Source organism: Elephas maximus, chromosome 4 (genome assembly GCF_024166365.1).
Source record: "Elephas maximus indicus isolate mEleMax1 chromosome 4, mEleMax1 primary haplotype, whole genome shotgun sequence".
Lineage (NCBI taxonomy): Eukaryota > Metazoa > Chordata > Mammalia > Proboscidea > Elephantidae > Elephas > Elephas maximus.
The window spans coordinates 183,466,245-183,493,324 of NC_064822.1; the positions used below are offsets into that span (position 1 = coordinate 183,466,245).

Consider the following 27,080-nt stretch of genomic DNA (forward strand, 5'->3'; position numbering starts at 1 on the left):
TCCCCTGAGCTCCTGCCCTGGAACTGGGATGCTGGGTTTTCAAAGCTTATTTGTGGGCTAATATTCTGCACCCATCCATGCAAGAGTGAGTGTGGCTCTGTGCTAACCATGGGTCAGGAGCCCTGTGAGCCCCTTACAGGTCCTAGCTCATTTTTAAAAAATTGTTGTAAAAATATATATAACACAACATTTGCCAATTGTCGTATCTTATTTAATCCTCTACAACTCTAAGGCAGTTCTATTATCACCCTCTCCAAATCACAGACAAAGAAACCAAGGCACCGTAAAAACCAAAACCCATTTCCAACTCATGGCAACCCCTGTGTTAAACAGCTGAACTGAGCTCTCTAGGGTTTTCTTGACTGTAATCTTTAAGGAAACAGAACACCAGGCTTTTCTTTCACGGCATCACCGGGTGGGTTGGAACCATCAACCTTTCAGTTTGTAGTCAAGTGCTTAACCGTTTGCACCACTCAGGGACCTAAAGAGGGCACCCGTTGCTGTTCAGTCAATTCCGACTCATAGTGACCCTATAGGACAGAGTAGAACTGCCCCATAGGGTTTCCCAGGAGCAGCTGGTGGATTCCAACTGCTGACATTTTGATTGGCAGCCGAGCATCTTAACCACTGGGCTTAAATCGCTTGCCCAGGGTCACAGTGCTAGCAAGAGGCAGAGCTGGGATTTGCAGTCCAGAACCCCCAATCAATGTCACCTCACATGACCCCTTCAAATTAGATGGAACTTGACTGACCTGACTCAGAGGAAATGGTCCCTCTCTTTTAGGCCCTCTATCTTTCTGGGACAGAGTAGAACTGCCCCCATTGGAAACCCTATGGAATCAACTCGACGGCAACAGGCTTGGTTTTTTGGTTTTATCTTTCTGAGAAGTGTACATTCATCCGTCCATTCAACAACAACTAAGTGCCTACTATGTGCCACTCACGGCCTGGGTGAACAACGGCTTTTGCCCTCCAGCCATGATCCCACAAGAAGCAGTTGCCATCATCCAGAGCTGAGACCAGGGGTTATGTCAAAACTGCAACATCAATCTAAGAGATCCCAGGGTTCCCCTTGTCCCATGAAGCCTGGCAGAGCCCTCAGATTTGGGGCAGTGCCCCTTCCCAGGAGTCTCCAGCTGACAGAGGCAGCATAGATACACCACAGATGCACGTGGTCAGATGCCCGCCCACACTGCCCCCCTCCATTGCCATGGGAGTATGGGGGCCAGGGAGAGCTTGTGAGTCCAGAAGTGAGGAGAAGATCTGAAGAGCAGGAGGAGTCTGGGGGGAGCTGCTCTGAAGGGCAGACCCCCAGGGGGCCTCCATCTCTTCCTCTCTCCTAAAGATAATATTTTATAGAACAGGAGGGTCAGGAGGCATATGAAAGGGCCCCTGGTCCTCCAGCAGGAAATGTCACCAATGAGATTTATTTGGGTCACAAAATTATTTCTTTAAAGAGCAAAGTAGGGCAGCCTGGAAGAGTGGCAAAAACACACTCTTGAGAGCAGACAGGCTTGGGTTCCACCGGGAGCTTCTCCGCAGACAAGCTCAGGATCCTAGAGAAATCCCCGAACCTCTCTCTGTCTTGGAGTCCTCACCTGTAAAATCGGGATAACGACGTTTACCAAACAGGAGAGTTAGGATTAGACATAATACATTGTACACAGTTCAATGCCTGGTACACAGTAAGTGCTTGATAAAGGCGGCTCTAGGTACTGGTGCTGGTGTGAGTGTTGCGAGGGTGATCCTTGCTGAGCTTCAACCTTGTTTTGTCTCTCCCAAGCCAAGCCAGCCCTGGGGAGGCCAGAGGAACCATTCTGCAGGTCCTAGATTCCACACCCACTATTGCTCTTAAGTCTTAGGACTGTCAAGGCCCCCATGCAGACCCTCCCTTTCCCAGAGGCTGCAGGGGTTCATGGTCTCCCCTATGTCCCTCGCCCCCCCTGGTGGGGACGTTGTTGTGAGCAGCTATCCAGTCAGGCCAACGCACAGACACTTCATGCACAAAGGCAGGGGACGCTGCCTGGTCCTGCGTCATCCCCATGATCAGCTGCAGAGTAACGTTGTGATCCATAGGGAATTCATTGGGTGATTTTCTGAAGTAGGTCGCCAGGCCTTTCTTGCTTGTCCATCTCAGTCTGGACACTCCAGTGAAACCTGTTCAGTGTCACAGCCACACGGAAGCCTCCGCTGACAGACGGGTGGCGGCTGCGTGTGAGGTGCATTGGCCCGAACCCGAACCCCGGTCTCCCATATGGAAGGCAAGGTCTCTACCCCCAAACCACCACTGTCCTCTGCCCTGCACATTAGACTCTCAACTGGATACCACTGAGTCCTCATAAAAACTCTGAGGCTGAGAGAAATTAGGGAAGTTGCCAGGGGGCAGTAGCCCTTGAGTGATGATGGAGCTGCAACTGGGAGCCAGCTTGGCCCGACCGCAAAGCCTGTTCTCCGAAAAGACTCCGTTCCTTGGCTCACTCTGAGCCGGTACTGGGCACTGCGGGGAGGAGGCTCAGGGATTCCATGAAGACAGGGCTCCTCCCCGCAAATTCAGTGAGAAGACGGAGAAGCAAATGAATAATTTAAAACAAGTCTCTGCAAAGGACAGACATCAGTAAATCCGCTTTAACGCTGAGCGGGTGAACAGCCATAATGGCGGTGCGTGGGAAGAGGGGGAGAGGAGGGACGTGGGAGGTGGTCTCAAGGAAGGGCAGGAGTTTGCCAGGAGCGAGGGGCCTGGGAAGAGGGAACAGCATGGAGGAATGAAAAAGAAATAAAAGATCTGAGGGAACAGCATGGAGAAATGAAAAAGAAAAAAAAGATCTGAGCACATGGGTTTGGAAGAGTTTGGAAAACCATGATAGGGAATATCAGTGTTAGAATGCCCTCAGCATCCTCATGGCCCCTGACAGGCCACGGGGGCCGGCAGCAGGTGGGGGCTAGCCGGGGCAGCGGCCTCGTTGGAGAGCGAGGCCGCCCGGTGCCCGCTCCCTGTCTGCCCACTCGTGGGACATCCTCCGCAGTCTCAGCCTGACCACGGCCTCGGCGGCCTTTCGCGGGGGCGGGGCCGGAACGGCTTTAGCAGGCCGGTCCCTAGCCTGACGTCACGCGAGTAGGCGGGGCTCGGGGCTGTGGGCGGAGCCTCAGGGGCGTGGCCCGGAGAGGCAGCGAAGAGGGAAGACCAGAAGTCCTTCCGCCTCCGCTCGCCTCCACGCTCCCTCAGCCCCGCCCCTCAGCTCCCCGCGCAAGGTCGCGTCCCGGAAGTGAAGGGGCCATGTTGGCTGGTGACCCGGGGAGAGATACCCGGCGAGAGGCGAATCCTGAGGAGTGGTAGCGCGCGTGGTCCGCGGGTGAGTGCGGGGCGGAATGAGGGCCGGCGGCGGCCGGGCGCCAGGGGCTAGCCGCGCCTCCTCTCCGGGCGGCCGCCGCCGGCCCTCCGTCCTGCCCGGGGCCGGGCTCCCCGCCTGGCCGCTGGGGGGTCTCACCCAGCCCGCCCTCGGCTTTCCCCGGGAGACGCCCGGGTCTCCCCACCCCGCCCCAGCCTCCCGGGGTCCTCCCGGGGTCCTCCTGGGCCCCGGGGTCGGATTGCCCAACCTCGGGGTCTTCGCAGCCCAGCTGGGCCCGGCCGCCCCGAGGGTCGGGGGAGGAGCCGCACAGGCCGTGCTCAGCCGCCCACTCGCCGAGCGACCTTGTAGTAACACCCCTCGTCGTGACAGTCGCCTGCTACCTCATAAAGCGCTTTTACTTTTCCTGTTGATTTGCTTAGATTCATGTCTCCCACTACGGGAGCCCCTTAGGGCCGAGCGGAGCTCTCTTACACAGTTGAGGAAAAAGGGACAGGGACAGTGGCTTGTTAAAGCTGGCACAGGAAGTTAGTAAGGCCGGAGGCTAATGGCTGGCTGCCTAGCTTTGAGCTCAAAGTCCAGATCTTTCCAGTCAAATACCTCCCCCTCTCAGTCTCTTTATTTCTTAAAGGGGGGTAGTGTTTTCTCCACCTGGGGACATTGTGCCGATGCCCTCTTTCATTCAACAGATTGTTTTGAGTCCCTGTTACGTTCCGGGCGCATGCTGGGAAGGTTTGTAGAGCACCCAGAAGTGGTGTACACATGGTAGGAACCCAGCAAATGGAAGCTGTCATCACAGAGACAGAGAGCTGGGGTCAGGAGTGCATCCTCCCATTTACAGCTGTGCGCCCACGGGCAAGTTGTTCGGCTTAAAATGAGAGTAATGATGACATTGGGGTCGTTGATAGAATGAGATGGATTGCTACTTGGGAAGTGCTTAGAACATTCACGATGCATAGTAGGCACTCAGTGAGTTAGTGTGGAGTTATTGCTATGGAGCCCTGGTGGCACTGTGGTTAAGAGCTACAGTGAGCTACCTACCGCTGCCAACCGAAAGGTCTGCGGTTTGCATCCGCCAGGTGCTCCTTGGAAACCCTACGGGGCACTTCCGCTCTGTCCTGTAGGGTTGCTAGGAGTTGGAATCGACTTGATGGCAGTGAGTTTTTTGTTTATTATTGTTATGAACCTGGACCTGAGCACCTCGTTGGTTCCTTGGTTTAAATGGGATAGATGGATGACAAAGCACTTTACAAATGACAACACTCTGCATGTGTAGGCGTTCATTGTTACTGAAGGAAGGTGGTGGCATTTTATGTATAACTAAGGCTAATATTCGTTGAGTGCTTACGTATCAGGCTAGATAGCGCTAATAATAGCTGTCCCCGATAGAGCGCCTAGTACATGCACAGTGCTGTTCTAAACAAGTTACATACGTTAACCTGTCTAACCTCCACACTTCCTATATGGGGAAAACATGGTTATTCTCCTCATTTTATAGTGACTAACTGAGGCAAGCGCAGACAGATTGAGAACCTTGGCCAAGGTAACACGGCTCCTGAGTACGGCTCCGAGTCCCTGTCTTCAGCTACTCCGTTGTTAGTTGCCGTTGAGTTGATTCCCACTCATGGCAGCCCCGTGTGTGCAGCAGAACTGTGTCATAGGGTTTTCAAGGCTTTTCGGAAGCAGATCGCCAGGTCCGTCTTCCCAGCTGCCTCTGGGTGGGTTTGAACTGCCAGCCTCTGGGGTTTGTGTCACCCAGGGACTCCACTCTCGACTGCCTCTTATGGTGAAGTTCTGTTACAGGTGCTTTACATGAGTTATCTCATCCAGCTCTCAGAATAACCCTGTGTGGTAGGTGCTGTTACTGTACCGTTATCGTCAGCTCCACTTGACAAGTGAAGAAGCTGATGCTCAGAGGGCTAAGGAATTTGCGTAGTCTCATGGCAAGTAAAGAAACCCTGGTGGCGTAGTGGTTAAGTACTACAGCTGCTAACCAAAGGGTCGGCAGTTTGAATCCACCAGGCGTTCCTTGGAAACTCTGTGGGGCAGTTCTACTCTGTCCCATAGGGTCGCTATGAGTTGGAATCGACCCGACGGCACTGGGTTTGTTTGTTTTGGGATGGCAAGCAAGTGGCAGAGCCAGGATTCAAGCCCAGGCAGTCTGGCTTCTGAGCCCTGGCCCTTCACCATAACCTGTGCTCTCCCAGGAGAGGCAGCCGGGAGGCTGAGGTCTAGTTCTTGCCCTGCCATTAGCTCATACTATGATGTAGGTGTTTCTGAAACCTAGATGGAGAACTGAGCTGGATATTCTCTAAAGGCCCTTCTGACTTTAATTCTGATTCTAGGCTTCTGTTTCTTCACCTCTGCTTATAGCTCGCCGCCTAGCCCCTGCCAGTCCCCCATGGCCCCGTGGAGCCGAGAGGCGGTGCTGAGTCTCTACCGGACTCTGTTGCGCCAGGGCCGAGAGCTACGCTACACTGATCGAGACTTCTACCTTGCCTCTATCCGCCGTGAGTTCCGGAAAAATCAGAAACTAGAGGATCCAGAGGCCCGGGAGAGGCAGCTGGAGAAGGGCCTGTTCTTCCTCCGCAGCAAACTGGGAGGGATTGTTTAGAATCCTCTTCTTTCCCCTCCTACCCCAGTTGCAAGGAAAAGAGGACAAAGGTGCCTTCTGTAGACACTCCAACTCTGTGCCACCCCCACCTCACAGATGCATTAACAAGCCTCAGGTAGGTAGGCCCCTGTTCAGGTAGGTGTCATTTTTTCTGATGCAGGGGACCAGGAGAGGGAGGACCTTTCCTTTAGTGATCTTTTAGGCATTAGTAATCAGTGAGCAAATACAGACGTGTTTAACAGAGTGTGTTCTCTTTTTGAGGAAGAAAAGGCCCACCAGAACAGAATTGCTAACACCATTTTATTTCATACAACATTTTACATGTGATAATGTTAGCAAAGACATTGGTTAAAACTGTAGAGCTCAGCTACAAGCCAGCTCATCCTTCGGTGCATTCAGTTATCTTGTGGGTCAGATCATGTCCCCCAAAACATAACTATATTCTGTTACAACTCAGCCTAGAAAGCAAGCATGGTGCGCAGATTCCAGAGTTAGAGTACCTGAGTTCCAAGTGGGATTTAGGGCAAGGCACTTAACCTTTCCAGGCTTCTCTTTCCTCATCTGTAAAGTAGAGATAACAGTACCTACCTCTTAAGGTTAGTACGAGAATTAAATGAGGTAGCGTGTGTACAGCACTTAAAATGGCACTTGACGAATGATATGTTAGCTCTCTTTACACGCGATGCCAGTGTTATCAAGAAGTCCCACTGTAATATTATGGTTATATTTAATTCAGCAACTGTTCCCAGAAGGCCTTCCTTGGACCTGGCTTCTCTCGTAGGTTCTGGGGAGAGAGATGAGTGATATGGCCTGTCAAGGAACTCAGCCTAATGGAATCACAGGAAGTTATTCCAGTGTGTTCGGCCCTATACTAGAGCATTGTGTAAAGACTGTAGAGATGGGCAGGGTGGTGGGGAGGGCTATAAAGAAGACATCTGAGGTCCGCCTTGAATGAGAGAAAGAAGCTTGCCAGCCAGAGGGGCAAGAATAAACAAATGCCTGGAGGTGGAAAATGCGTTTTGTAGTCTGGAAACGTAAGACTGGCATGGCTAGAATGGCACATCTGTAAGGTGTAAGGCAAGTGGCTAGAGTGGAGGCTGAGGCCAGGTTTAAAGGACACCGAATCCTCAGTTCAATTATATATCTGACAGTGGGGGGCATCACGGCCTTTAAGCAGGGAATGATGTGGCCACACTGGTTTTTAGAGGGATCGTGCTGGTGGCAGTGTGGAAGATAGACTGGTGAGAGATACTAGAAGCAGTAGACCTGGCAAGATGAGATCGAGGGAGGTTGCCGCACACAGATGCAGCGTGTACAACCTTAGGGGGACCTGATGACCAGTTGGCTGAGGCAGGAGAAGCAGAGAGAAGGATGGAGGATATTGGGAGGTATATGGCCTGCCTGCTGGATGGAAGGTGCTGTTCATAACTGAGAGAGGGAAAGCAGAAGGAGGAGCCTTATATAATGGCTATTGGTTCTCCCCAGCCACTTAGTCTATTGGCAGACCTGCCTTTGGCAATGCAGAACTAGGGGTGGGATGGGAGCCTGCCTGCACAGGGAGGGGTAATGGATTAGAAGGCAAATAGTGATTACTAGAGTCTTTCTATTCTTAATTTAACTGAGTTGGGCTACACGTTGCCACCACCACTCCCTCAAAAACAAAACAAAAGTAACCCATTGTAGGGTTAATAGTTCATTTATGCAACAAATATTTATTATGTGTCAAGCATTGCTCACCCTGGGGATGTAGCAGTGAAGGAAACAAAGTACCCTAGAAGCAGTGGTCTAGTGGTTAACGTTGTTGTTGGGTGCCTTTGAGATGATTCCAACTCGTAGGGACCCTGTGTACAACAGAACGAAACACTGCCCAGTCCTGCGCCATCCTCACAATTCTTATTATGCTTGAGCCCGTTGTTAGCAGCCACTGCACATGTCAGTCCATCTTGTTGAGGGCCTTCCTCTCTTTCGCTGACCCTCTACCGAGCATGATGTCCTTCTCCATGGACTGGTCCCTCCTGGTCAATAGATGTGAACAGGTGGGGTTGCAATCTAGTTGGGACCCTTTAAACTAGTTCTCAGCAGCATGAGCTCTGGGTTCAAGTCCCGGCAGAACAGCTTACTAACGCAGTGACCCTGGGCCAGTTACTTAACCTCTGCCTCAGTTTCTTCGTGTGTAAATTGGAGATGATAATGCTACTGGCCTCATGGGATTGGTACGAGGATAAGGAAAGTAATACGTGTAAAAGGTCCAGCAGAGTGCCCAGCGCATGGCACACACTCAGTACATATTAGCTACTCATGTGTACTCAAGCCAAACATGGTAGTTTTAAGTCACATGACTATTTCAGGTAAACTTCCTAGATAAATTGGAATTTTCCTAGTTCAGTGCTGTCATCCTGGGAAGCCACAAGGTCTCCATTACTCATCGTCTTCACTATATTGGGGTGACAAGTATTTCTACTCATGGGAGTCAGGTTAAATAACTTGCCTGAAATGTTGGTAGAAATCAGATTCTCCACCCTCAGCCCTGCCTGCCAGGTCAGTGTTCCTTCTGGATTGCCCAAGGAGCCTGGCCCCTCTGCTTGCCTCCTAGAGGGCTCCAAGATAGGAGAGCAGAAACTGCGTAGAGGATGTGTAGTGGATAAGCAGAGGAAGGACTCATCTCTCTTTGCTGGAGCTCGTGGGTGCTCTCCTGTTCCAGGCCACCAGCTCTAGGACAGCTATTACACTAGGGTAGGAAGCGCTTTTAACACTCCTGCCCAACTTTCTGTTTTGATCTCTAGCCCAGATGGCATCAGTGTGAGTGTAGAGGCCATTCTTAGCTCGGTCTTCATGGGTGAAAGGTAACTCAGGACAGTCCGGATTGCCAGCTGCCTTCTGGAAGTTGATCATTTGTCCTGTGGGTGGGAATCTTCAGAAACTTAATGACAGCCCACGTTCATGTAGCACTTTAGAGATTACAAAGAGATGGCGTACAGTATCTTAGTAGGTGGTTTTTCCTCACATCAAGCCTATGATTTAGGCCATGCAGGGATCATTCTCCTCCTTTCAGAGCTGAGGGTTAGTAACTCATTCGAGGTTACCCAGAGCTCAAAGCCAAGTACTCAGTCTCAGGATTTCTGACTCTAAAAGCCATGTTCTTTTCCATCATGCTGCCGTCAGAAGGGCCGAGGAGGCGCCTTCCAACTTCTGATCAGTTCATTTTCAAGGATCATGTAGAGGGTGGGTGCATGCAGGGGTTTGCCTTTTTGTAATATTCATCAGTAAAAGTTTTTTTGTTTTTTAAAAATAAAACCGAAGTCATCGTTATGTGTGGGGAAGTGTGTAAAGTCCTGATAGGATCACTCTGCCTCAGCTGAGTTTGACGTGTCCCGTCTGTCTCAGTGGCCACTGAAGGGAGGATGACTTTTGCCTGAGTGTAACTCTTCTCCTTGGCCTTGTTTGCTCCATGCAGTTGAAGTAGGAATAGACTTCATTTGACCAAACATCCTTTCATTATGTCCTTAAACTTGAAGCCTCTATTGACTGTGAACAGTGGAGAAAAAGGTGCCACCAAGGTTGTGAACTCTAGTTAGGGGAAAAATATTTTTGGACTTGTGACAGTGATTTTTAGTTCACTGAATTGCTGGAATAAGGGGAGTCAGAAGTATTTCTTTCTTTTTTTTCTGTGTGGAGGGGGGTGTATAGACAGGAGACGTGAGATACGAAATTAGCAATCCCCAGTTGTAACACATGTAGTTGCTGATTCATGACATATTGGAGTTATGACCAACCATACTTACAATGGGCTGTCTGGTTTTTTTTTTTGGTATATCTTACTTTACCATTAGTAATACATACTACGTACAATGTTAAAATATATCTGTAAGTTTTTATGTAATGTTTCCAGCCCCCAAAGACAAATAAAGATTGGATTTATAAAGATACTGATAATAAAAGGCAATAACAATGAGAACTAAAAAAAAAAAAAAATTCAACTTAGAACCAACTTAGAGCAGAGTTGTCGGAACAGACCCCCATCGTAAGTCGGGGCCTACCTGTATTAGGAAGAATGTTATTTTGCACTGGAAGGTGTCCTTAGCGATACTGATGCCATTTCTTGGTACCCCCCCATTCTGGAGACACTGGGACCCCGAGTGGCATACAAATGTGTTTCTCCTTGTTAATTCCCGTGTGTGGAACATGGGAGGTAGACGAGAGTAGCAGTGTTAGAAGCAATATTCAGATCTGAACCACACTGCCATCCTTCATCTGGGTCAGCCCAGGGTTCTGACTCTAAGGGAAATGGCGCATTTGGGGATTAGTGGCGCTTCCATCGGGATGACTCCAGTGTTGCCGAGGAGCAAGTGTGTACCCATCTCTGGTGACAGCTGCACGCGGAGCCCAGTGGTGCCTGCGTTGGTGAGGAGGCCAGCTTCTATGGTGGGCCCATGTGCTCATTTTTGGAACCACATTCTTAATCTTCCAAGTGCATTGATCACACGGTTTTTTGTTTTCCAGTTAACAGCCAAGTCTACCAGTGTGCTTTGTGCTCAGTCTCACGGTGCCAGCCCCACCTGAGCTTTTTGTAGCCCTGCTACACGTTGGCCCCAAGAAACAAAGCCTTTGCCAGGTGGGAGCATCCACGGGAGGTTGTTTGCTTCTTTGGACCTTCCTCACATATGGACTGGTAATTATGTCTCTGTGTGCAAGGGGTCTGGTCTGTGTTATTTTGAGTTGTTTTTTTTTTTCTTCTTTTTTGCAGAAGATAGATGGAATAAGGACCAGTTTCATTAGTTTAAGGTTAGGCATGACGTAGGTGTCCCTGGGTGGTGCAGTGGTTAATGTGCTTGACTGCTCACTGGAAGGTCGGAGGTTCAAGTCCACTCAGAGGCGCCTTGGAAGAAAGGCCTGGTGATCTACTTCCAAAACATCACCCAGTGAAAACCCTGTGGAGCACAGTTCTCCTTCTGCAGACGTGAGGTCACTGTGAGTCAGAATCGGTTCAACGGCAACTGGTTTAACGCAGAAAAAGCGTAACACCAGGAGCTGGAAGTCGGGAGGTTTGGGGCCACCGCCCCCATTCCCTTTCCCTGGGGCCTCTGGCCAGCCACCTCCCTGAATGTGAAGTGATGGGATGGGATTGGATGAGCCTCAATGCCCTTCTCAGATCTAACCGAAAGGAACTACTTGTGAAGGGTAGAGGAGGCTGTATTGAGTGGTGGGCTACTTCACTCTAACCCAAGAACGGATTGACAGTGAGGTGGTGATGGTTGTGTGCCATCGAGTCGATTTCAACTCCTAGTGACCCCATAGGACAAAGTAGAAGTGCACTGTAGGGTTTTCTGGGCTGCAGTCTTAAGGTCTTTTCTCCTGCAGAGATGCTGGTAGGTTCGAACCGCCAACCTTTTCGGTAGCAGCCAAGCGCTTAACCACTGTGCCACTAGCGCTCCTTCAGACAATGAGGTTAATATTTCCATAATCTCAATAGATCAGTCAAGAAGTTTTCCCACAGTGAGCATGGTCAGCTCTCCCCTTCCTCCGGATCATGGTGTCTCCCGCTAGGCCCTAGAGCCTGCGGTGCTGGAGGCAAGAGGACTGGGCTGCTGGGACTCACCGAGCACCCTGAACTTGCTGGGGCCCGGCCTGCTGGGAGAGGGAGGGGAAGGGATGGGTTTTGAGTGAGTGCCATCTTTGCCATCTCGATGGCAATGACTCTGCTCTGCCTTCATCCTCAGGTGAGCGATGGCAGGCGCTGGTGAGCGCAAAGGCAAGAAGGATGACAATGGCATCGGCACGGCCATCGATTTTGTGCTTTCCAATGCCCGGCTGGTGCTGGGGGTGGGTGGAGCGGCCATGCTGGGCATCGCCACACTGGCAGTTAAGCGGGTAAGTGCACACAGCCAGGGCCAGGGGTGGGAGAGGTGGTGTGGCGGCCCTGGCGAAGTGGAGCTTGGCTGTTGGGCACTCTTAGATGAGAATTTATGAGAATTCAGTAATTCTGCTGCTGGGAATCTGCCCTAAAGAAATGACTGGAGATAAAAATAAAGAAGCTTATCCCAGTGAGTAAAAAACTGCAGAGAACTAAAATATCGTTCCTGGAGTGTTGCTTTGTCGCTTCTGACAACCACAAGCTTGGGAATCCACACGACATCCTCCCTTCTGACCAAACCAAAAAACCAAACCCAATGCTGCTGAGTAGATTCCGACTCAGGAACCTTCTAGGACAGAGTAGAACTGCCCTATAGGGTTTCCAAGGAGCAGCTGCTGGATTTGAACTGCCGACCTTTTGGTTAGCAGCCTGAACTCTTAACCACTGCGCCACCAGGGCTCCCACTTCGGACCAGCTGGCTATAAATTTGGGGTTTTCATCCACCCCTGCAGGATGCCAGCTGCAAACTCAGGAATCCCTCCTAGGCTCCGTAACTTCTGATCTGGCTACAAATTTGGGGTTTTCTTCTACCCCTTCACGACGCCAGCTGCAAGCTCAGGAGTTCCCCTGGCTTCCTCACTCTGACCTCATGGCTTTCGCTATTCCTTTGGGTTTGATAATTCACTGGAACAACTTAGGGAAGGTGCTGCACTTAATCGTTACAGCATTATTGTAGGAAAAAAGGATACAAATCAAGAGACGCATAGGACAAGGTCTGGGAGGGTCCCCAGTGTGGCACTCCCATGTCCCAAAGGATGCTGTACCCTCCTTTGACCATCAGTGCCTCACCAACCAAGAAGGCCATGGAGCTTCCCTGTCCAGAGCTTTCATTGACTTCATTACATAATCAGGACTGATGGGATCAGCCCCTCCTTCCCCTGAGGTCAGCTGATACCAGGCTAAGTGGTGGTCTTTCCGGTTAGGCCCAGCCCCCACCTTTAGCACAAACCTTCAGGTATGGTTTAGATAACAAAGGCACTTTAAATACTCAGAAACAAAGGCCAGATGACTTGAGGTAAAGTCATTCACCTTTATTTTTCTTAACATTTGTCCTATCTACACATTTTATATTTAACTTGTTTATTATTCATTACCTGTATCGCTCTCCTTCCGCTGAAAATTCCAGGAGGGCAGGGATTTTGGTCTCTGGGTTACTGGTTTATCTTTAGCACCTAGAACAATGCCTGTTATTAGGTGCCATCAAGTTGCTTCAGGTCAGTTCGGACTCATAGCGACCCTGTGTACAACAGAAATGAAACACTGCCCAGTCTTGAGCCATTCTCGTTGTTATGCTTGAGCCCGTTGTCACAGCCACTGTGTCAGTCCATCTCGTTGAGGGTCTTCTGCTTTTTTTGCTGACCCTCCAATTTACCAAGCATGATGTCCTTCTTCAGGGACTGATCCCTCCTGATAACATATCCAAAGTATGTGAGATGAAGTCTTGCCATCGTTTCTAAGGATCGTTCTGGCTGTATTTCTTCTAAGACATCTGTTCGTTCTTTTGGCAGTCCATGGTATGTTCAATATTCCTCGCCAACACCACAGTTCAAAGGCGTCAGTTCTTGTTCGGGCTTCCTTATTCACTGTCCAGCTTTCACATGCATATGAGGGGATTGAAACACCATGGCTTGGTTCAAGTGCACCTTAGTCCTCAAAGTGACATCTTTGCTTTTTAACACTTTAAAGAGATCTTTTGCAGCAGATTTGCCCAATGCAATGCCTGACACGTAGTATTTGTTGAATAAGTGACTTAGTGTTCAACATTATGGTCCGGTAGTCCCCCCTTAACTGTGCTGTCACTTTCCATAGTTCCAGTTACTCATGATCAATGGCAGTCCGAAATATTAAATGGAAGATTCCAGAAATAAACAATTCATACGTTTTAAATTGCGTGCCATTCTGAGTAGCATGATGAAGTATTGGGTCTTCCTGCTCAGTCCCGCCCAGGAAGTGAATCATCCTTTTGTCCAACATATCTGGGTTGTATAGGCTAACCCACCTGTTAGTCACTTAGTAGCTGCCTCAATTATCAGATCCACTCTCGAGGTATCGCAGTGCTTGTATTCAGGTAACCCTTATTGTACTTAATAACAGCCCCAAAGTGGAAGAGTGGTGGTGCTGGCAGTTTGGATATGCCGTAAAGTGCTTCCTTTAAGTGAAAAGGTAAAAGCGCCCAGCTTACTAAGGAAAGAAAAGAAGTCATATGCTGAGGGTTGCTAAGATCTGCATGAATGAACCTTCTATCCATAAAATTGTGAAGAAGGAAAAAGAAATTTGTGCTGGTTTTGCTCTCGCACCTCAGACTGCGAAAGTTACTGCTACACTGCGTGGTATGTGCTTAGTTAAGGTGGAAAAGGCATTAAATTTGTGGGTGGAAGACGTGAACAGAAAATGTATTCCGATTGATGGCAAAGTGTTGCACCGGGAAGCACTGAGCTTATAGGAAGACTTCAGCCAGGGGTCCCCAGAACAGGGTACACCAAGCCATTTACTGTAAGTAAGGGATGGTTACAGTGTCTACATCATTCACCTCGCTTTATCTCATCACGTAGGCATCTTATTGTCACATCACAAGAAGAAGGGTGAGTACAGTACAGTATTTTGAGAGACCACCTTCATGTAACTTTTATTACAGTGTATTATAATTTTATTTTATTATTATTAATCTCTTACTGTGTCTGATTTATAAGTTATACTTCACCATGTATGTATAGGAAAAAGCACAGTATATAGAGTTCATTACTATCCGTGGTTGTCAGCATCCCCTGGGGGTCTTGGAATGTATCTCCTGCAGATGGCGGGGGGGCTGCTCTACATTCAATGTTGCATAGTCAGAAAAACATTTATGCATTCTTAGTGATATGGGGAAATGATCAACGTGATGTTAAATGAAAAAAATCAGTGTTATGGATTGAATTGTGTCTCCCCAAAATATGTGTTAACTTGGTTAGGCCATGATTTCCAGTATTGTGTAGTTGGCCTCCATTTTGTGATTGTAATTTTTTGTTAACAGAGGATTAGGGTGGGATTTTAACACCCTTACCTAGGTCACATTCCTGATCCAGCGGAACCAGAGTTTCCCTGGGGTGTGCCTTCACCAGCTTTTATCTCTCAAGAGAGAAAACAGAAAGAGAAGCAAACAGAGGAAGGGGAACCTCACACCACCAAGAAGGCAGCGCCAGGAGCGAGTACATCCGTTGAACTCAGGGTCCCTTCCTGGAGAAGCTTCTAGTCTTGGGGGGGAAGCTTGATGCGAAGGCCGGCAGAGAGGGAAAGCCTCCCATGGAGCTGATGCCCTGAATTTGGACTTTTACCCCACTTTACTGTGAGGAAATAAACTTCTCTTTGTTAAAGCCATCCACTTGTGGTATTTCTGTTATAGCAGCACTAGATGACCCAGACAGTCAGGTTTCAAAAGTATATCTAGAAAATGATCCTAATTACATAAATATGTATTTTCAGAAAGAAATACAGCAAAATAGTAACAATAGTTTTCTTCAGGTGGTGGTGGTCTGGATAAATTTGCTTCTCATCTGTTATTTAGCATTTTCTCAGTTTTTCTACACGGAACAAAGTATTGTATAATCTAGAAAAAAACCAAAGTTATTAAAAAGTAGTGGTTGCACTTGGCAGGGTAAAGCTTCTGGGGAGGAGGGAAGTTGGAAGGAAGTAGAGGATGGAAGGGAGGTATGTCCTGTGTCTTCTCTGCTCTTTCAGATGTATGACCGAGCAATCAGTGCCCCCACCAGCCCCACCCGTCTGAGCCATGCTGGGAAAAGGAGCTGGGAAGAGCCAAACTGGATGGGCTCCCCCCGACTGCTGAACAAGGACGTGAAGACAGGCCTGAGCCGGTCCCTGCAGACCCTTCCCACGGACTCCACGGCCTTTGACACAGGTGAAAGAGGTGGTTACCCCTTCTGGGGCTCCCTTGGGCTTTCTGCACTGCTCCTGCATTGGACATTTCTTTGGCACCTACGTGCTGGGCACTGTGCTAGCACTTGCTGTTTGCACCAAGCCGTTCTCCTTTCTGGGGCTGAGGTGGCTGTTCACTGAGCAAGCATGGGAAGAGCTCACGTGCGTCTCTCTCTTGCCTTGGCAGATACATTCTGCCCACCCCAGCCCAAGCCATTGACCAGGAAGGGCCAGGTAGACTTGAAGAAGTCACGACTCCGCATGTCCCTGCAGGAGAAACTTCTTACTTACTACCGGAACCGGGCAGCCATCCCTGCTGGCGAGCAGGCTCGGGCCAAGCAAGCCGCCGTGGACATATGTGCCGAGCTCCGGGGCTTCCTGCGGGCCAAGTTGCCTGACATGCCACTTCGGGACATGTACCTGAGTGGCAGCCTCTATGATGACCTGCAGGTAACAAGGCAGTTGTCACTAACAGTGGGTTGGGTAGTGACCAAGGTGCTCCTCAGTAATGCCATTGGTACAGAATGTCAGTGTGTCAGCCTTGTCAGAAAGGCTGAAGTCTTCCAGCTTCTGAGTCCCACAGTCTATTTGGAGATCCGTGTTTGTCATTTTTTGCTCTCGTGTTTTAACACTTTATCTTTTTAGTCATACTTACCTCTTTAGAGAAGCTCTAGGAGTTTTCTCCTTCCCATATTCTTGCCCTGCCTGTCCTTTCTAGCTTTCTCTTCTCTTGAGTCTGCCCTCTGTCTTTCACGGTGTGGGGGGAGTTATGTGCACTTCGTGCTCAGAGGTGATGGGGCCTGGTGGGACGAGCCGTCTCTGGTGTGCTCACTCTCTGTGGAGTGATAGGGTTGCTTGAAAGATTTCTGTTTCCATTGTTGTTGGAATGAAGGTGGTGGCACCCATGTTTGAGGAAGCATGTCTCTTTAGTAGATTGAATCCCTCAAAACCTTTTTAATTCTTCTGCCTCGACAGGTGGTGACAGCCGACCACATCCAACTCATTGTGCCCCTTGTGCTGGAGCAGAACCTGTGGTCGTGTATCCCCGGTGAGGACACCATCATGAACGTCCCTGGCTTCTTCCTGGTTCGTCGTGAGAACCCAGAATACTTTCCTCGTGGAAGCAGTTACTGGGACCGCTGCGTAGTAGGGGGCTACCTCTCCCCCAAGACAGTGGCAGACACGTTTGAGAAGGTAGTGGCTGGCTCTATCAACTGGCCAGCCATAGGGTCCCTCTTGGACTATGTGATCCGCCCGGCACCACCCCCGGAGGCTCTGACGCTGGAAGTGCAGTATGAGCGTGACAAGCATCTCGTCATTGACTTTCTGCCATCAGTGACCCTTGGTGACACTGTCTTGGTGGCCAGACCACACCGACTAGCCCAGTATGACAACCTGTGGCGGCTGAGCCTACGTCCTGCTGAGACGGCTCGCCTGCGAGCTTTGGACCAGGCCGACTCGGGCTGCCGATCTCTGTGCCTCAAGATCCTCAAGGCCATATGCAAGTCCACGCCGGCTCTGGGCCACCTCACTGCTAGCCAGCTCACCAACGTCATCCTCCATTTGGCCCAGGAGGAGGCTGACTGGTCTCCGGATGTGCTGGCTGACCGTTTCCTGCAGGCCCTGAGGGGGCTCATCAGCTACTTAGAGGCCGGGGTCTTGCCCAGTGCCCTAAACCCCAAGGTGAACTTATTTGCAGAGCTCACCCCTGAAGAAATAGACGAATTGGGATACACTCTCTATTGCTCATTGTCTGAGCCGGAGGTGCTGCTGCAGACATAGGGCAGGTGAAGGCCAAAGTGGGTGTCGGGTGGTCAAGCCCTGGATTGTCCGTTAGAAACACTTGGCTACATAGTTGGTGCCTCACAGGGCTTCTAGGTGCCTCCTGTCTTGCTGGTCATTGCCCTGGTCACGTCATGCTGATTAGAATGACATCTCTTCAGCCTCCTATTTTCTCACGCAGCTCTTTATATTTTTGCTACCAAACACTGTGCTTCCCCCCTTCCACCCACTCCTCCTCGCTGTGTTTTCAGAATGAATTGGAAGGCAGAACGCTGACCTGCACTGTTGAGACCGCTTGATGTTTTGTGTTTTGGCCCAGGGTCCTGCTTCTGTCCATCCTGCCTCTGCCCTGGTGCCTATTCCTTTTTCAGTGTCTTTGCTTCTCGTTCACGCCTTGTTTTGCTCTTTTCCCTTGAGTGCAGCATCTCCGTCAAGATGCCGCTTCCAGCTGAGTGCCATTGAAGCAGAACTCTAGAGTGAGTGCTGAGACAGTATTGTGGGTTTCTTGGGGTCAGGCCAGCGCTTTGACCTGGAAAGGAAGCCCGTTCCCCTCACCTCCTGACCAACTCGTATTCCTGAGTGCTCAGAACGCCCCATGGGAACACCGCTGCCGACCCACACGGGAGCGAAGGCTCAGGATGACCTAGATGCAGAGTGATGCGGAGACTGTATTTCCCAGGGACCAACAGTGAGTGTGGCACAGGGTGACTGGAGATGGTGTAGAGAGGCTGTGCCTGATGTCTGTGCCTCATCCGTGGCTGGTGCAGGCCAGCGCTGCTGTGTGCAGAGGTCAGACAAGACGAGAAAGCAGGAAGGCTGCCAGGGCGGACCATTAAGGAATGCAGCCTTAACAGTAGAGGTTGAAGGGAGGCCAACAGGAAGCTGAATGTCAGCTGGAAAATCCAGTCACCAGTTGAGGCTCGGTGACCACGTTTTCCCCCAACAGGCCCTGCCTTTCTAGGCTGTTGCCTTAGAGCAAGAACAGGCTCTACAGCCAGCCCTTTGTCCCCAGCGTCTGCCATAGGAACCTGAAGGGGTGTTGGCCGAACTCCTGGCACCTCCAGAGGTCAGAGGGCAGCCAAACACGTGCAGACCTCTTTCCCCATGTCCTGTCTCACCCGCACCTGGGGAGGGGGGTGCTACCCAGAAGAGAGCACGTGGAGAAAAACATCTATAAGAGGGAGGTGGGGACTTTTGTGCTCCCTCTTATTTCCTGCTGCTAAAGTTGCACTATTTATGGCAATGTGAAAGTGTCCTGAGCGTGGGGACGGGTGTTCAATATACAATGTCAGTGCGTCTCGTTTTGCGGGCGGGTTGTTTTTTTTCCTGTTTGTGGCAAGAGGCTGATAAATTCTGTTTCTCATCTGCCCATCAGTATTTTGTTCTCCCCCTATCAAGTCTTGTTATTTTTTTTCCATTCTTGCTACCTCTCCATCAGATTCTGGTGAAGCTCTCTGCAGCTGTCTCACTCCTTCCCAACCACAGTGACATGAAGTGACTCTAAGTAGCACTGAAGCCTCAGCTACCCTCTGAATTTGGGGTAGAGATTCCCGTGCCCTTTTTGTCATAGACTGGGAGGTTGAGAACTAGGGTTAGTCTTGCTGTTCTTCCTGCTTTTCTCCCATATGTATGCAAGGACGCCTTAAGGGGGTTCGATTGTTTTGTCTGTGAAATACTGAGAGGGAATGACAGATCAAGCTCAGAACCTTGAGAGAAATGTTAGTGCACAAACTCCCCACCTTGGCTGTTCATCAGAATCAAATGGGAGTTTAAAAAAGTATAAGTGACCAAGTGCTGCCGGGAGACTGGTGCAGTGGGTGTGGGTGACACCTGGGCGTCGAGGGCTCCGGGAACCTGCCTGGCGTCCGTCAGAGGGAAGGGAAAGGGGAGGACTGGCAGTGTTGGAAAGTAGAGAGTAGTGTTTATGGAGAGAGGATTTGGTATCCCTGCTGTGAGCGTTATAAAACCTACACTTTTCCCACATTCCACAGAACACATTGGAAAGAGAGCTCAAAAAAGAAACAATTTTTAAGACTGAGTACTAAATTATCAAAGGCCAAGTGTAGCTGTGATTGTAGGGAGGGAAATGAGTTTACCTCCTCTCACAAAGAGCGCCTTTCTGAGAATGCCTCTGTCATCTAACCACGTCAGCCACAAAATCAAACACCGTAGTTTTGTCACTTTACGAGCAAGAACCTCTTAGAAGTCCTGAGAATTTCCACCCACTGGCACTTCTGGCCTGTTCTGGAGGGTTTGCTGATTGGGACTGGGCAAGCCGCTCTTTGCTGCCATTTTCCTCCTCATAAAAGGTGGAAGATGGTTAAGCGTTTTGAGATTCTTGGATGGAAGAGGGCGACGTTGTTCTGCCTTGTTTGTTTTTTCAAACTTTAGTTACAGATGGTAGTGGCTTTCCCCTGCTCTGCCTCCTTATTCAGTAACCCCTATCTTTGCCTGAAGTAACAGAATCTGCTCCTGCTGTCTGGAGGGTTTGTGCACCATTTAGGTTAGCAAACCACACAGTGAGCCTCAGGCTTAAAAAGACACTCGTTATTATCCTGAAAACCCTATCAAAGGTTTTTTTGGTTCTTCCTTGTTGCCCCTTCTTAAAAAATGAGCTCAGAACAGTGGATATCTTTCTTTCTTTTTACAATTGGTTGGGGCTTTTTTCTTTAATAAATTAATGTCAAAGTTTATGTTTGGTAAACTTGTGTTCACACGCCAGATTAGCTGATTTTGCTCCCGTGTTCTCCACTCAAGCTGAGAGCTCAAGTGGTTTTGATGAGGAATCAGGTTTAGGATCAAAGGGCCCTGGAGGGTCCCTGCAGATGATTTTCCAGGTGGGGAACCTTGCATGTGTCCAGATTGCTCTGCTAAGGTCCTTAGGACTAGGGCCCTGGCTGTGAACTTCACTCAGAGGATTTGCTAGAGCTCTGCCCTTCCTTCCTGAAGTTAACAGACAGGGTAAGAGATATTTAGGCAAAGGCTGACCCTGCACTGGGCTGTGAGGCTGTAGCCCTGTTAGACACTGCTGGACTAACACAGTGACCAAAATACCAGGGGTTATTCTCGGGTAACTACAGTCAGGTTGGTGTTTACTTTTTCATTGTGACTTTAAATTCTTGGTCCTGAGACCAAGTCCACAACTTGCCTTGTAGTCACTTGGCTCTCCTTCAGTGCATTTGATACGTATAGCTGGTCAGTCTGGAGCCTATCACCAGTCTTTCTGTCCTGGCTTGGCCAGGTCCATGCAGGAACAGCTTAGCCTTGAGGCCCAGAGAATCACTATTTTTCTCCTTGAGGGAGGAAATACAGCTGGGGAACATGATGTCCTTCCACAGCATGGGAAGAAGAAAATAAAACTTTGCAACAGCTTTGACTTGTGTGCGTGGCAGGAAACATTTTCCTCTGGGAGTGGAACTGGGTCTCCATTTTCAGTGAGAACCTTTGAAGGACTTGACCTGGGTCTCTGTAATAGAATGGATGGGACAGGCTGCCACCGGAGTCATTCTGCCATGGCCTCTGCAGTGCCAAAACTAGGGCAGTGTTCAGTAAATTCAAAACCAAACTCATTGCCGTCAAGTCAATTCTGGCTTATAGCAACTCAGTAGGACAGAGTAGAACTGCCTCATAAGGTTTCCTAGGCTGTAAATCTTTGCAGAAGCAGCCTGTCCCATCTTTCTCCCATGGAGCAGCTGGTGGGTCCAGACCACCAACCTTTGGGTTAGCAGCTGAGTGCTTTAACCACTGTACCACGCCACTAGGGTGCCTCACTTAAGTCTCAGGCACCTGCATGATCATCAGGCCGGAGGCAACGAGAAGTCTTGTGATAGAGCAAGAGGAGGACACTCCCCAGGGGCCCTTAGTTACTCTTTAGAAGATTGTATAAGGGCTCAGGGGCTCTCGCTGGCTTTGCCTGAAAGTTTCGACAACTTCCTGTATTTCAGCACTCATGGTTCCCAAGGGGAAGGAAGAACCACTCATTTATCCCAGCATCTAGTATTCCTTGCATATCTCTGATGCTTCAAAAATAGTCCTTGGTTTCATCTGTCAGTAAAGAATAGTGAAGTCCCCTGAGGAAGCAGGATGATACAATGGAGATAAGGGCAGAGAGACTGGGAGGTCAGGATCCCAAGACCTGAGTTCTAATAGTAAGAATAGCAACCATTTACTGAGCACTGACCGTGAAGCAGGCACGTACTTTACCTGTATGACCTCATTTCATCCTCAGAGGATAGGTACCATCAGCAGCCTCATTTTACAGACGAGGAAATTGAGGCTCACAGAGGTTAAGTCATTTAGCCAAAGTGTCCCAGGTAATAGTAGAGCCAGGATTCTTTTCGGTTTGGCTCCCAAATCTGTCTTCTAACCCCACCCGGAAACCCTGGTGGCATAGTGGTTAAGAGCTACGGCTGCTAACCAAAAGGTCGGCAGTTCAAATCCACCAGGCGCTCCTTGGGAACGCTATGGGGTGGTTCTACTCTGTTCTAAAGGGTTGCTGGGAGTCAGAATCGATGGCAACAGGTTTGATTTTTCGGGTTTTAACCCCTACCCTGGAGTCCGTGGGTGGTGGGAATGGTTAATGCGCTTGGCTGCTAACTGAATGGTTGGAGATTCAAGCCCACCCTGAGGTGCCTCAGAAGAAAGGCTTACTTTGAAAAATCATCCATTGACACACATCAATTGACTTGATAGCAACTTAAAAAAAAAAAACTACATACTGCCTCTAGTGGGAGCTGGGTGACTGGGCAAGATGCCTCATCCTGTTAGGCCTCAGTTTAGTATTGTTTAAAATTTGTTGGGCTAGATTGAATCAAGTCAAAAAATGGTCTGTAGTTCTCCAGGACAGTGCTTCCCAAGTGTTTTTTTTTTTTTTTTGACATCATAGCCGTGGTAGAAATAACTATATGGCACACTGATGAATGGAGGAGGAAACCAGGCCTCTGCTGCAGGCAGGGGATGAGGGCACGGTTGGGAGGTTTCCCAGCACTCTACAGCTCCATCATAGAGAGCAAGTCGCTGGCCCAGACTGAGACAGCCGCACCCAAACACACCAACCCCCAGCAAAGGGACATGGTTCTCAAGCTTCTCTCCTCACAGGGTCACTAGGATGACTTCGTGGGAAGTTGGTCATGCTTGGGAGTGACAGAACTGGGAGTTACTGAAACTATCCTAGTGCGAGAGATGCCAGGTGAATAAAGTCTCCCCGTGTTCTCAGAGGAATTGCATCTGCATAAACTGGAAGAAATTCCTGCTTGACTGCATACTTTTAAATGAGTGGCAAACACAGTTTAGCAGAATGGATATTGTAAAACACAGGTTGGGCGATAAAGTTACGCACAAGGAGTTGAGGGTGAGGACTTCGCGCTGGGCCTCGACGGTAGGGGGGCGTGGGTCTAGTGATCTCCCAACTGAGGTCCGAAGATTTAGCGCCCTCTCCCCGCCCCTCTCAGCTACTGGAGGGCTTGCAGTAGTGAATGCACATATGTAATGACATTTCCCTTTTGACATAGTTTTATCCTAGGGACTCCCTCGGAGCCCGCAGAGGACCCACCAGAAGCCAGTCAGTGAATGATGCCCGCGGCCCCGGGTGCTCTTGTCTCTCTTGAATTCATGTCATTGCCTCAAAGCATTTTTATTGCAGTTAACATTTTGTTTGCCGTTTTTCTTTGCTGTAGCAACAAGGCTCCCCATTATTTCTGGGGGCAATTTTATTAGCTATTAGTGGTTATCTCTAGCGGACAGTCAGCTGTCCGTGTGGGATCGCTCGGCAAGATAAAGGGTTGCACTAGGTAACTTCCAGGGCCCTTCCAGGGGGGAAGTCAACCCCATGTGTACAAACAGAACAAAAGATGGGCGGAGGAACTTGGGGACAAAGAGCCCGGCCTGGCGTTGTTTCGTCACGTCAATGAGGAAGGGAAGGGGCCGGGCCCTAATGCCACTGTTTGGGGCGCCCTGGGCTACAGCTGCCCGGAGACGGGTGCTGGCGCGGTCGTGGGTGCTGGGCGGCCCGGACTGAGAGGCCGCCCCAGCCGCGCGTCTCCGAGAAGGGGCAGCGAAGGGCCGAGGCCGGCGGCGGGAACCGCGCTGACAGCTCTGGCCCTTCCCGCGCGGGCCTGGGCTACGTCACGGAGCAGCCCGCCCACCTCGTCCTGATCCAATGGGAGCCCGAGACACGTGTAACTCTCCATGCCAGGCCCAATCAGCTCGACGCGCGCTCCCGCCAGCATCTCGCGCGATAACCGGGCGGCTTGGGATGAGAGGCTTCTGTCCCCGCCCCTCGGCTGACTCCGGAAGCGAGGCGACCGAGGGATTCCTCCGCTCTCCGGGGCGCCGAGCGTCTAATCTTAGCAGCCTTGTAAAGTAGTGCGCCTCTTTCTTTTCGCGAGGCCTTGAGAATAGCTCATTTTCTTTTTACAGTTACGTCCTGGACCTAAAGACCGTGGGTTGGAAAAGATCAGGGAGTCAGATAGGCGAAACCTCGGAGGTAAGAGGCGAAGGTCACGTGGCCAGGGCGGAGGAACATGACTGTGGTGCGGCCCGCGCCGGCGTGTATAAAGGGCCCGCGAGGGCGCGGCGGCCATTTCTCCTCCCGCCTTCAGATGTAGAGCAGAGACGTAGCCCGCGCCTTCCCTCCCCGCCCGCAGGGTCCGCAGCCGTCATGGCGTATTAGAGGCAGCAGTGCCTGCGGCAGCGTTGGCCATTGCAGCGGCGGCAGCAGCACCAGGCTCTGCAGCGGCACCCCCCAGCGGCTTAAGCCATGGCGTAAGTACCGGGGTGGGGCCCGCTGGCCGGGCGTCCCGGGCCGGGCGGACGTGGCTGGGCCGGGCGCGGTCCTGGGGCCGGGCGGCGTCGCGGGGGCAGGAAGCTGTTTTACGAGGCGCCGGCGCCGCGGGAGCCCTGCTGGGTGTCCCCGAGACGCCGGCGCCCTGGGTCGGGGGGAGCGGCCGGCGCCGTCGGCCGGCGAACGTGGCAGGAGCCAAGATGGCGGCGGCGGGGCGGGGCGGGGCGCGGCGGGGGCGCCGTGGCCGGATTTGGGCAGCGCGGGGAGCGCCTTCCCCGGGGCGGGGCGCCGTGGCCGGATTTGGGCAGCGCGGGGAGCGCCTTCCCCGGGGCGGGGCGCCGTGGCCGGATTTGGGCAGCGCGGGGAGCGCCTTCCCCGGGGCGGGGCGCCGTGGCCGGATTTGGGCAGCGCGGGGAGCGCCTTCCCCGGGGCGGGGCGGCGGCCGTATTTGGGCAGCACGGAGAGGGCCTTCACCCCGCGGCGGGGCCGGCTGAGCCGGGACGCAGCCAAGGGTGCTCGGTGCCTCCGAGGCCACGTGCGCCCCACTCTCCAAAGCCAAGCGGGCTTCCCACGCGGCCGTCCTGTCTCAGGGCAGAACGATGAGGTTCCCAGACGAGCCCGTGTCTGATGGGCCTTCGTTCCCGGCTCCTTGCAGGCTTCTCACGGCATTCAGCAGCAGCATTGCTGTAACCGACAGAGACACCTTCGAATTAAGCACATTCCTCGATTTCAGCAAGGCCCCGCGTTATGGCCGAGATGAGCTTCCTGAGCAGCGAGGTGTTGGTGGGGGACTTGATGTCCCCCTTCGACCAGTCGGGTTTGGGGGTTGAAGAAACCCTAGGTCTCTTAGACGACTACCTGGAGGTGGCCAAGCACTGCAGAGCGCATGGGTTCTCCAGGGACAAGGCTAAGGCAGGCTCCTCCGAATGGCTGGCTGTGGACGGGTTGGTCGATGCCTCAGACAACGGCAAGGGTGAGTGGCTGTCCTTATCCCCCGGCGTGGTCTGGGTCACTTGTGCTTGGGGAGAGTTGATGCCACTTTTTTGTGTCTTGTAGAGGATGCCTTCTCCGGAACAGATTGGATGGTGGAGAAAATGGATCTGAAGGAGTTTGACTTCGATGCCCTATTGAGTCTAGACGACCTGGAAATTATGCCAGCCGAGCTTTTGGCCACGTTGGATGACACCTGTGATCTCTTAGACCCTTTAGTCCAGGAGACGAATGAGCCCCCCCAGACATTGAACCCAATTGGTCATCTCCCAGAAAGTTTTCCCCAAACTGACCAGGTTGCCCCATTGACCTTCCTGCAACCTCTGCCCCATTGCCCCGGAGTCCTGGCCTCCACTCCAGACCATTCTTTTAGTTTAGAGCTCGGCAGTGAAGTGGATATTTCCGAAGGAGATAGAAAGGCAGATTCTTTTCTGTATGTTACCGCGGTCCCTCAGTGCATAAAAGAGGAGGAGGCCCCTTCAGATAATGACAGTGGCATCTGCATGAGCCCTGAATCCTGTCCAGGATCTCCCCAGCACAGCCCCTCCACCTCTGGGGGCTCTCCAGATAGGAGCCTGCTGTCTCCACCTGCTCTCGGTGGCTCTGCTCGCCCCAAACCTTATGATCCTCCTAGAGAGAAGGTGGTAGCAGCAAAAGTAAAGGGAGAGAAATTGGATAAGAAACTGAAAAAAATGGAGCAGAACAAGACAGCAGCCACTAGGTACCGTCAGAAAAAGAGGGCAGAGCAGGAGGCCCTCACGGATGAGTGTAAGGAGCTAGAAAAGAAAAACGAGGCTTTGAAGGAGAGGGCGGATTCTCTGGCCAAGGAGATCCAGTATCTGAAAGACTTGATAGAAGAGGTCCGCAGGGCCAGGGGGAAGAAAAGGGATTCCCTAGGGTAGTCAGGAACGGGTGCTTGTATATAGGAGGCTTGCGCTGAAGCTGTGTTGTAATAAATTATTTTGTAGTGAAAGTACTTATGTAGATGTGCTGTGTATCGTAAGTTTTTTTGATTTGTGGCTAAAATGATTCACTTAACCCTTCCAGGAGTGGGTTCTGGTCCTTCATGGGGTCCAGGGGTGGGTGAGATCATTACTGAGGATCACAGGTTTGATAGGCTGTTTGGGTGGGGTGGGTCATGGAAGGTGATGGTTTCCATTGGGTCCCCGAGTTTCAGGCAAAGAGTTGGGCTTGAGCCCAACAGCTGGCTGGGTGTTTTTCTGGAACTGAACTCTTAGGGTTTCTCTTACCAGTAACCCATTGGGGTGGGGCTGGAGAGTTAGCCCTCAGGACTTACGGGACAGCTGGGAGGGCAGAACTTCCTGGTCTTGTTGACACAACCTTGGCTGTATTTTAAGCTTTGCCAGCTCTGTAAGCTGTTTCCCTGAAGGGAACCTGTTCAGACAAAAGGCTTCAGATTTTAAAGTGGGCCTGGAGGGCTGAGAATTGTCTCAAATGACCAATCCCAATGCGGTGGAGTGGAATGGACGAATGCCCATCGGTGTGGGCTCCTGGCCAGGGCTTTTGAGAATGCTGCCTCTGCCAGTTGAGAGCCCCAACGTCCCCATCTAGAGCTGTTTGGATGAGCCCAGCTCACAAAAGGCAGCTCGTGGGAGCCACGCAGCCTCCTTCCAATCGTGAGCTTGTGTGGCTGGGTTATACACGATGACTACCTCAAGTCTCATTTGTAGGACAAGGTAGATGAGTCAGCCCATCAGGTCTAGGCAGGTCCTTGGTGTCCTTTGA

General features: G+C 51.1%; 3 protein-coding genes across 6 annotated transcripts; all 3 read left to right on the forward strand.

Annotated features, from left to right (window-relative positions):
• The first annotated feature begins 3,257 nt into the window (after nucleotides 1-3,257).
• LOC126076564 (MIEF1 upstream open reading frame protein) lies at nucleotides 3,258-5,958 on the forward strand. The gene is made up of 2 exons (XM_049885215.1): nucleotides 3,258-3,350; nucleotides 5,718-5,958. Exon 2 carries the CDS (start codon nucleotides 5,746-5,748, stop codon nucleotides 5,956-5,958), a length of 213 nt encoding a protein of 70 aa, XP_049741172.1. The 5' UTR covers nucleotides 3,258-3,350; nucleotides 5,718-5,745.
• Nucleotides 5,959-10,537: 4,579 nt separating this feature from the next.
• On the forward strand, nucleotides 10,538-20,256 carry LOC126076555 (mitochondrial dynamics protein MID51). Of its 4 annotated transcripts, none has more exons than XM_049885199.1 (5): nucleotides 10,538-10,627; nucleotides 11,676-11,826; nucleotides 15,587-15,764; nucleotides 15,969-16,231; nucleotides 16,757-20,256. In XM_049885199.1, the coding sequence occupies exons 2-5, from the start codon at nucleotides 11,683-11,685 to the stop codon at nucleotides 17,561-17,563; spliced, it is 1,392 nt and encodes a 463-aa protein (XP_049741156.1). In that variant the 5' UTR covers nucleotides 10,538-10,627; nucleotides 11,676-11,682; the 3' UTR covers nucleotides 17,564-20,256. The 4 variants fall into 4 exon arrangements, with proteins under 4 accessions (XP_049741156.1, XP_049741159.1, XP_049741157.1 ...); XM_049885200.1 differs by lacking the exon at nucleotides 10,538-10,627 and adding an exon at nucleotides 13,264-13,383 and having other exon boundaries at nucleotides 11,751-11,826; XM_049885202.1 differs by lacking the exon at nucleotides 10,538-10,627 and having other exon boundaries at nucleotides 11,746-11,826; nucleotides 14,986-15,764.
• A 3,880-nt stretch (nucleotides 20,257-24,136) lies between these two features.
• On the forward strand, nucleotides 24,137-26,318 carry ATF4 (activating transcription factor 4). The gene is made up of 3 exons (XM_049885204.1): nucleotides 24,137-24,325; nucleotides 25,000-25,317; nucleotides 25,401-26,318. The coding sequence occupies exons 2-3, from the start codon at nucleotides 25,092-25,094 to the stop codon at nucleotides 26,234-26,236; spliced, it is 1,062 nt and encodes a 353-aa protein (XP_049741161.1). The 5' UTR covers nucleotides 24,137-24,325; nucleotides 25,000-25,091; the 3' UTR covers nucleotides 26,237-26,318.
• The last annotated feature ends 762 nt before the right edge of the window (nucleotides 26,319-27,080 follow it).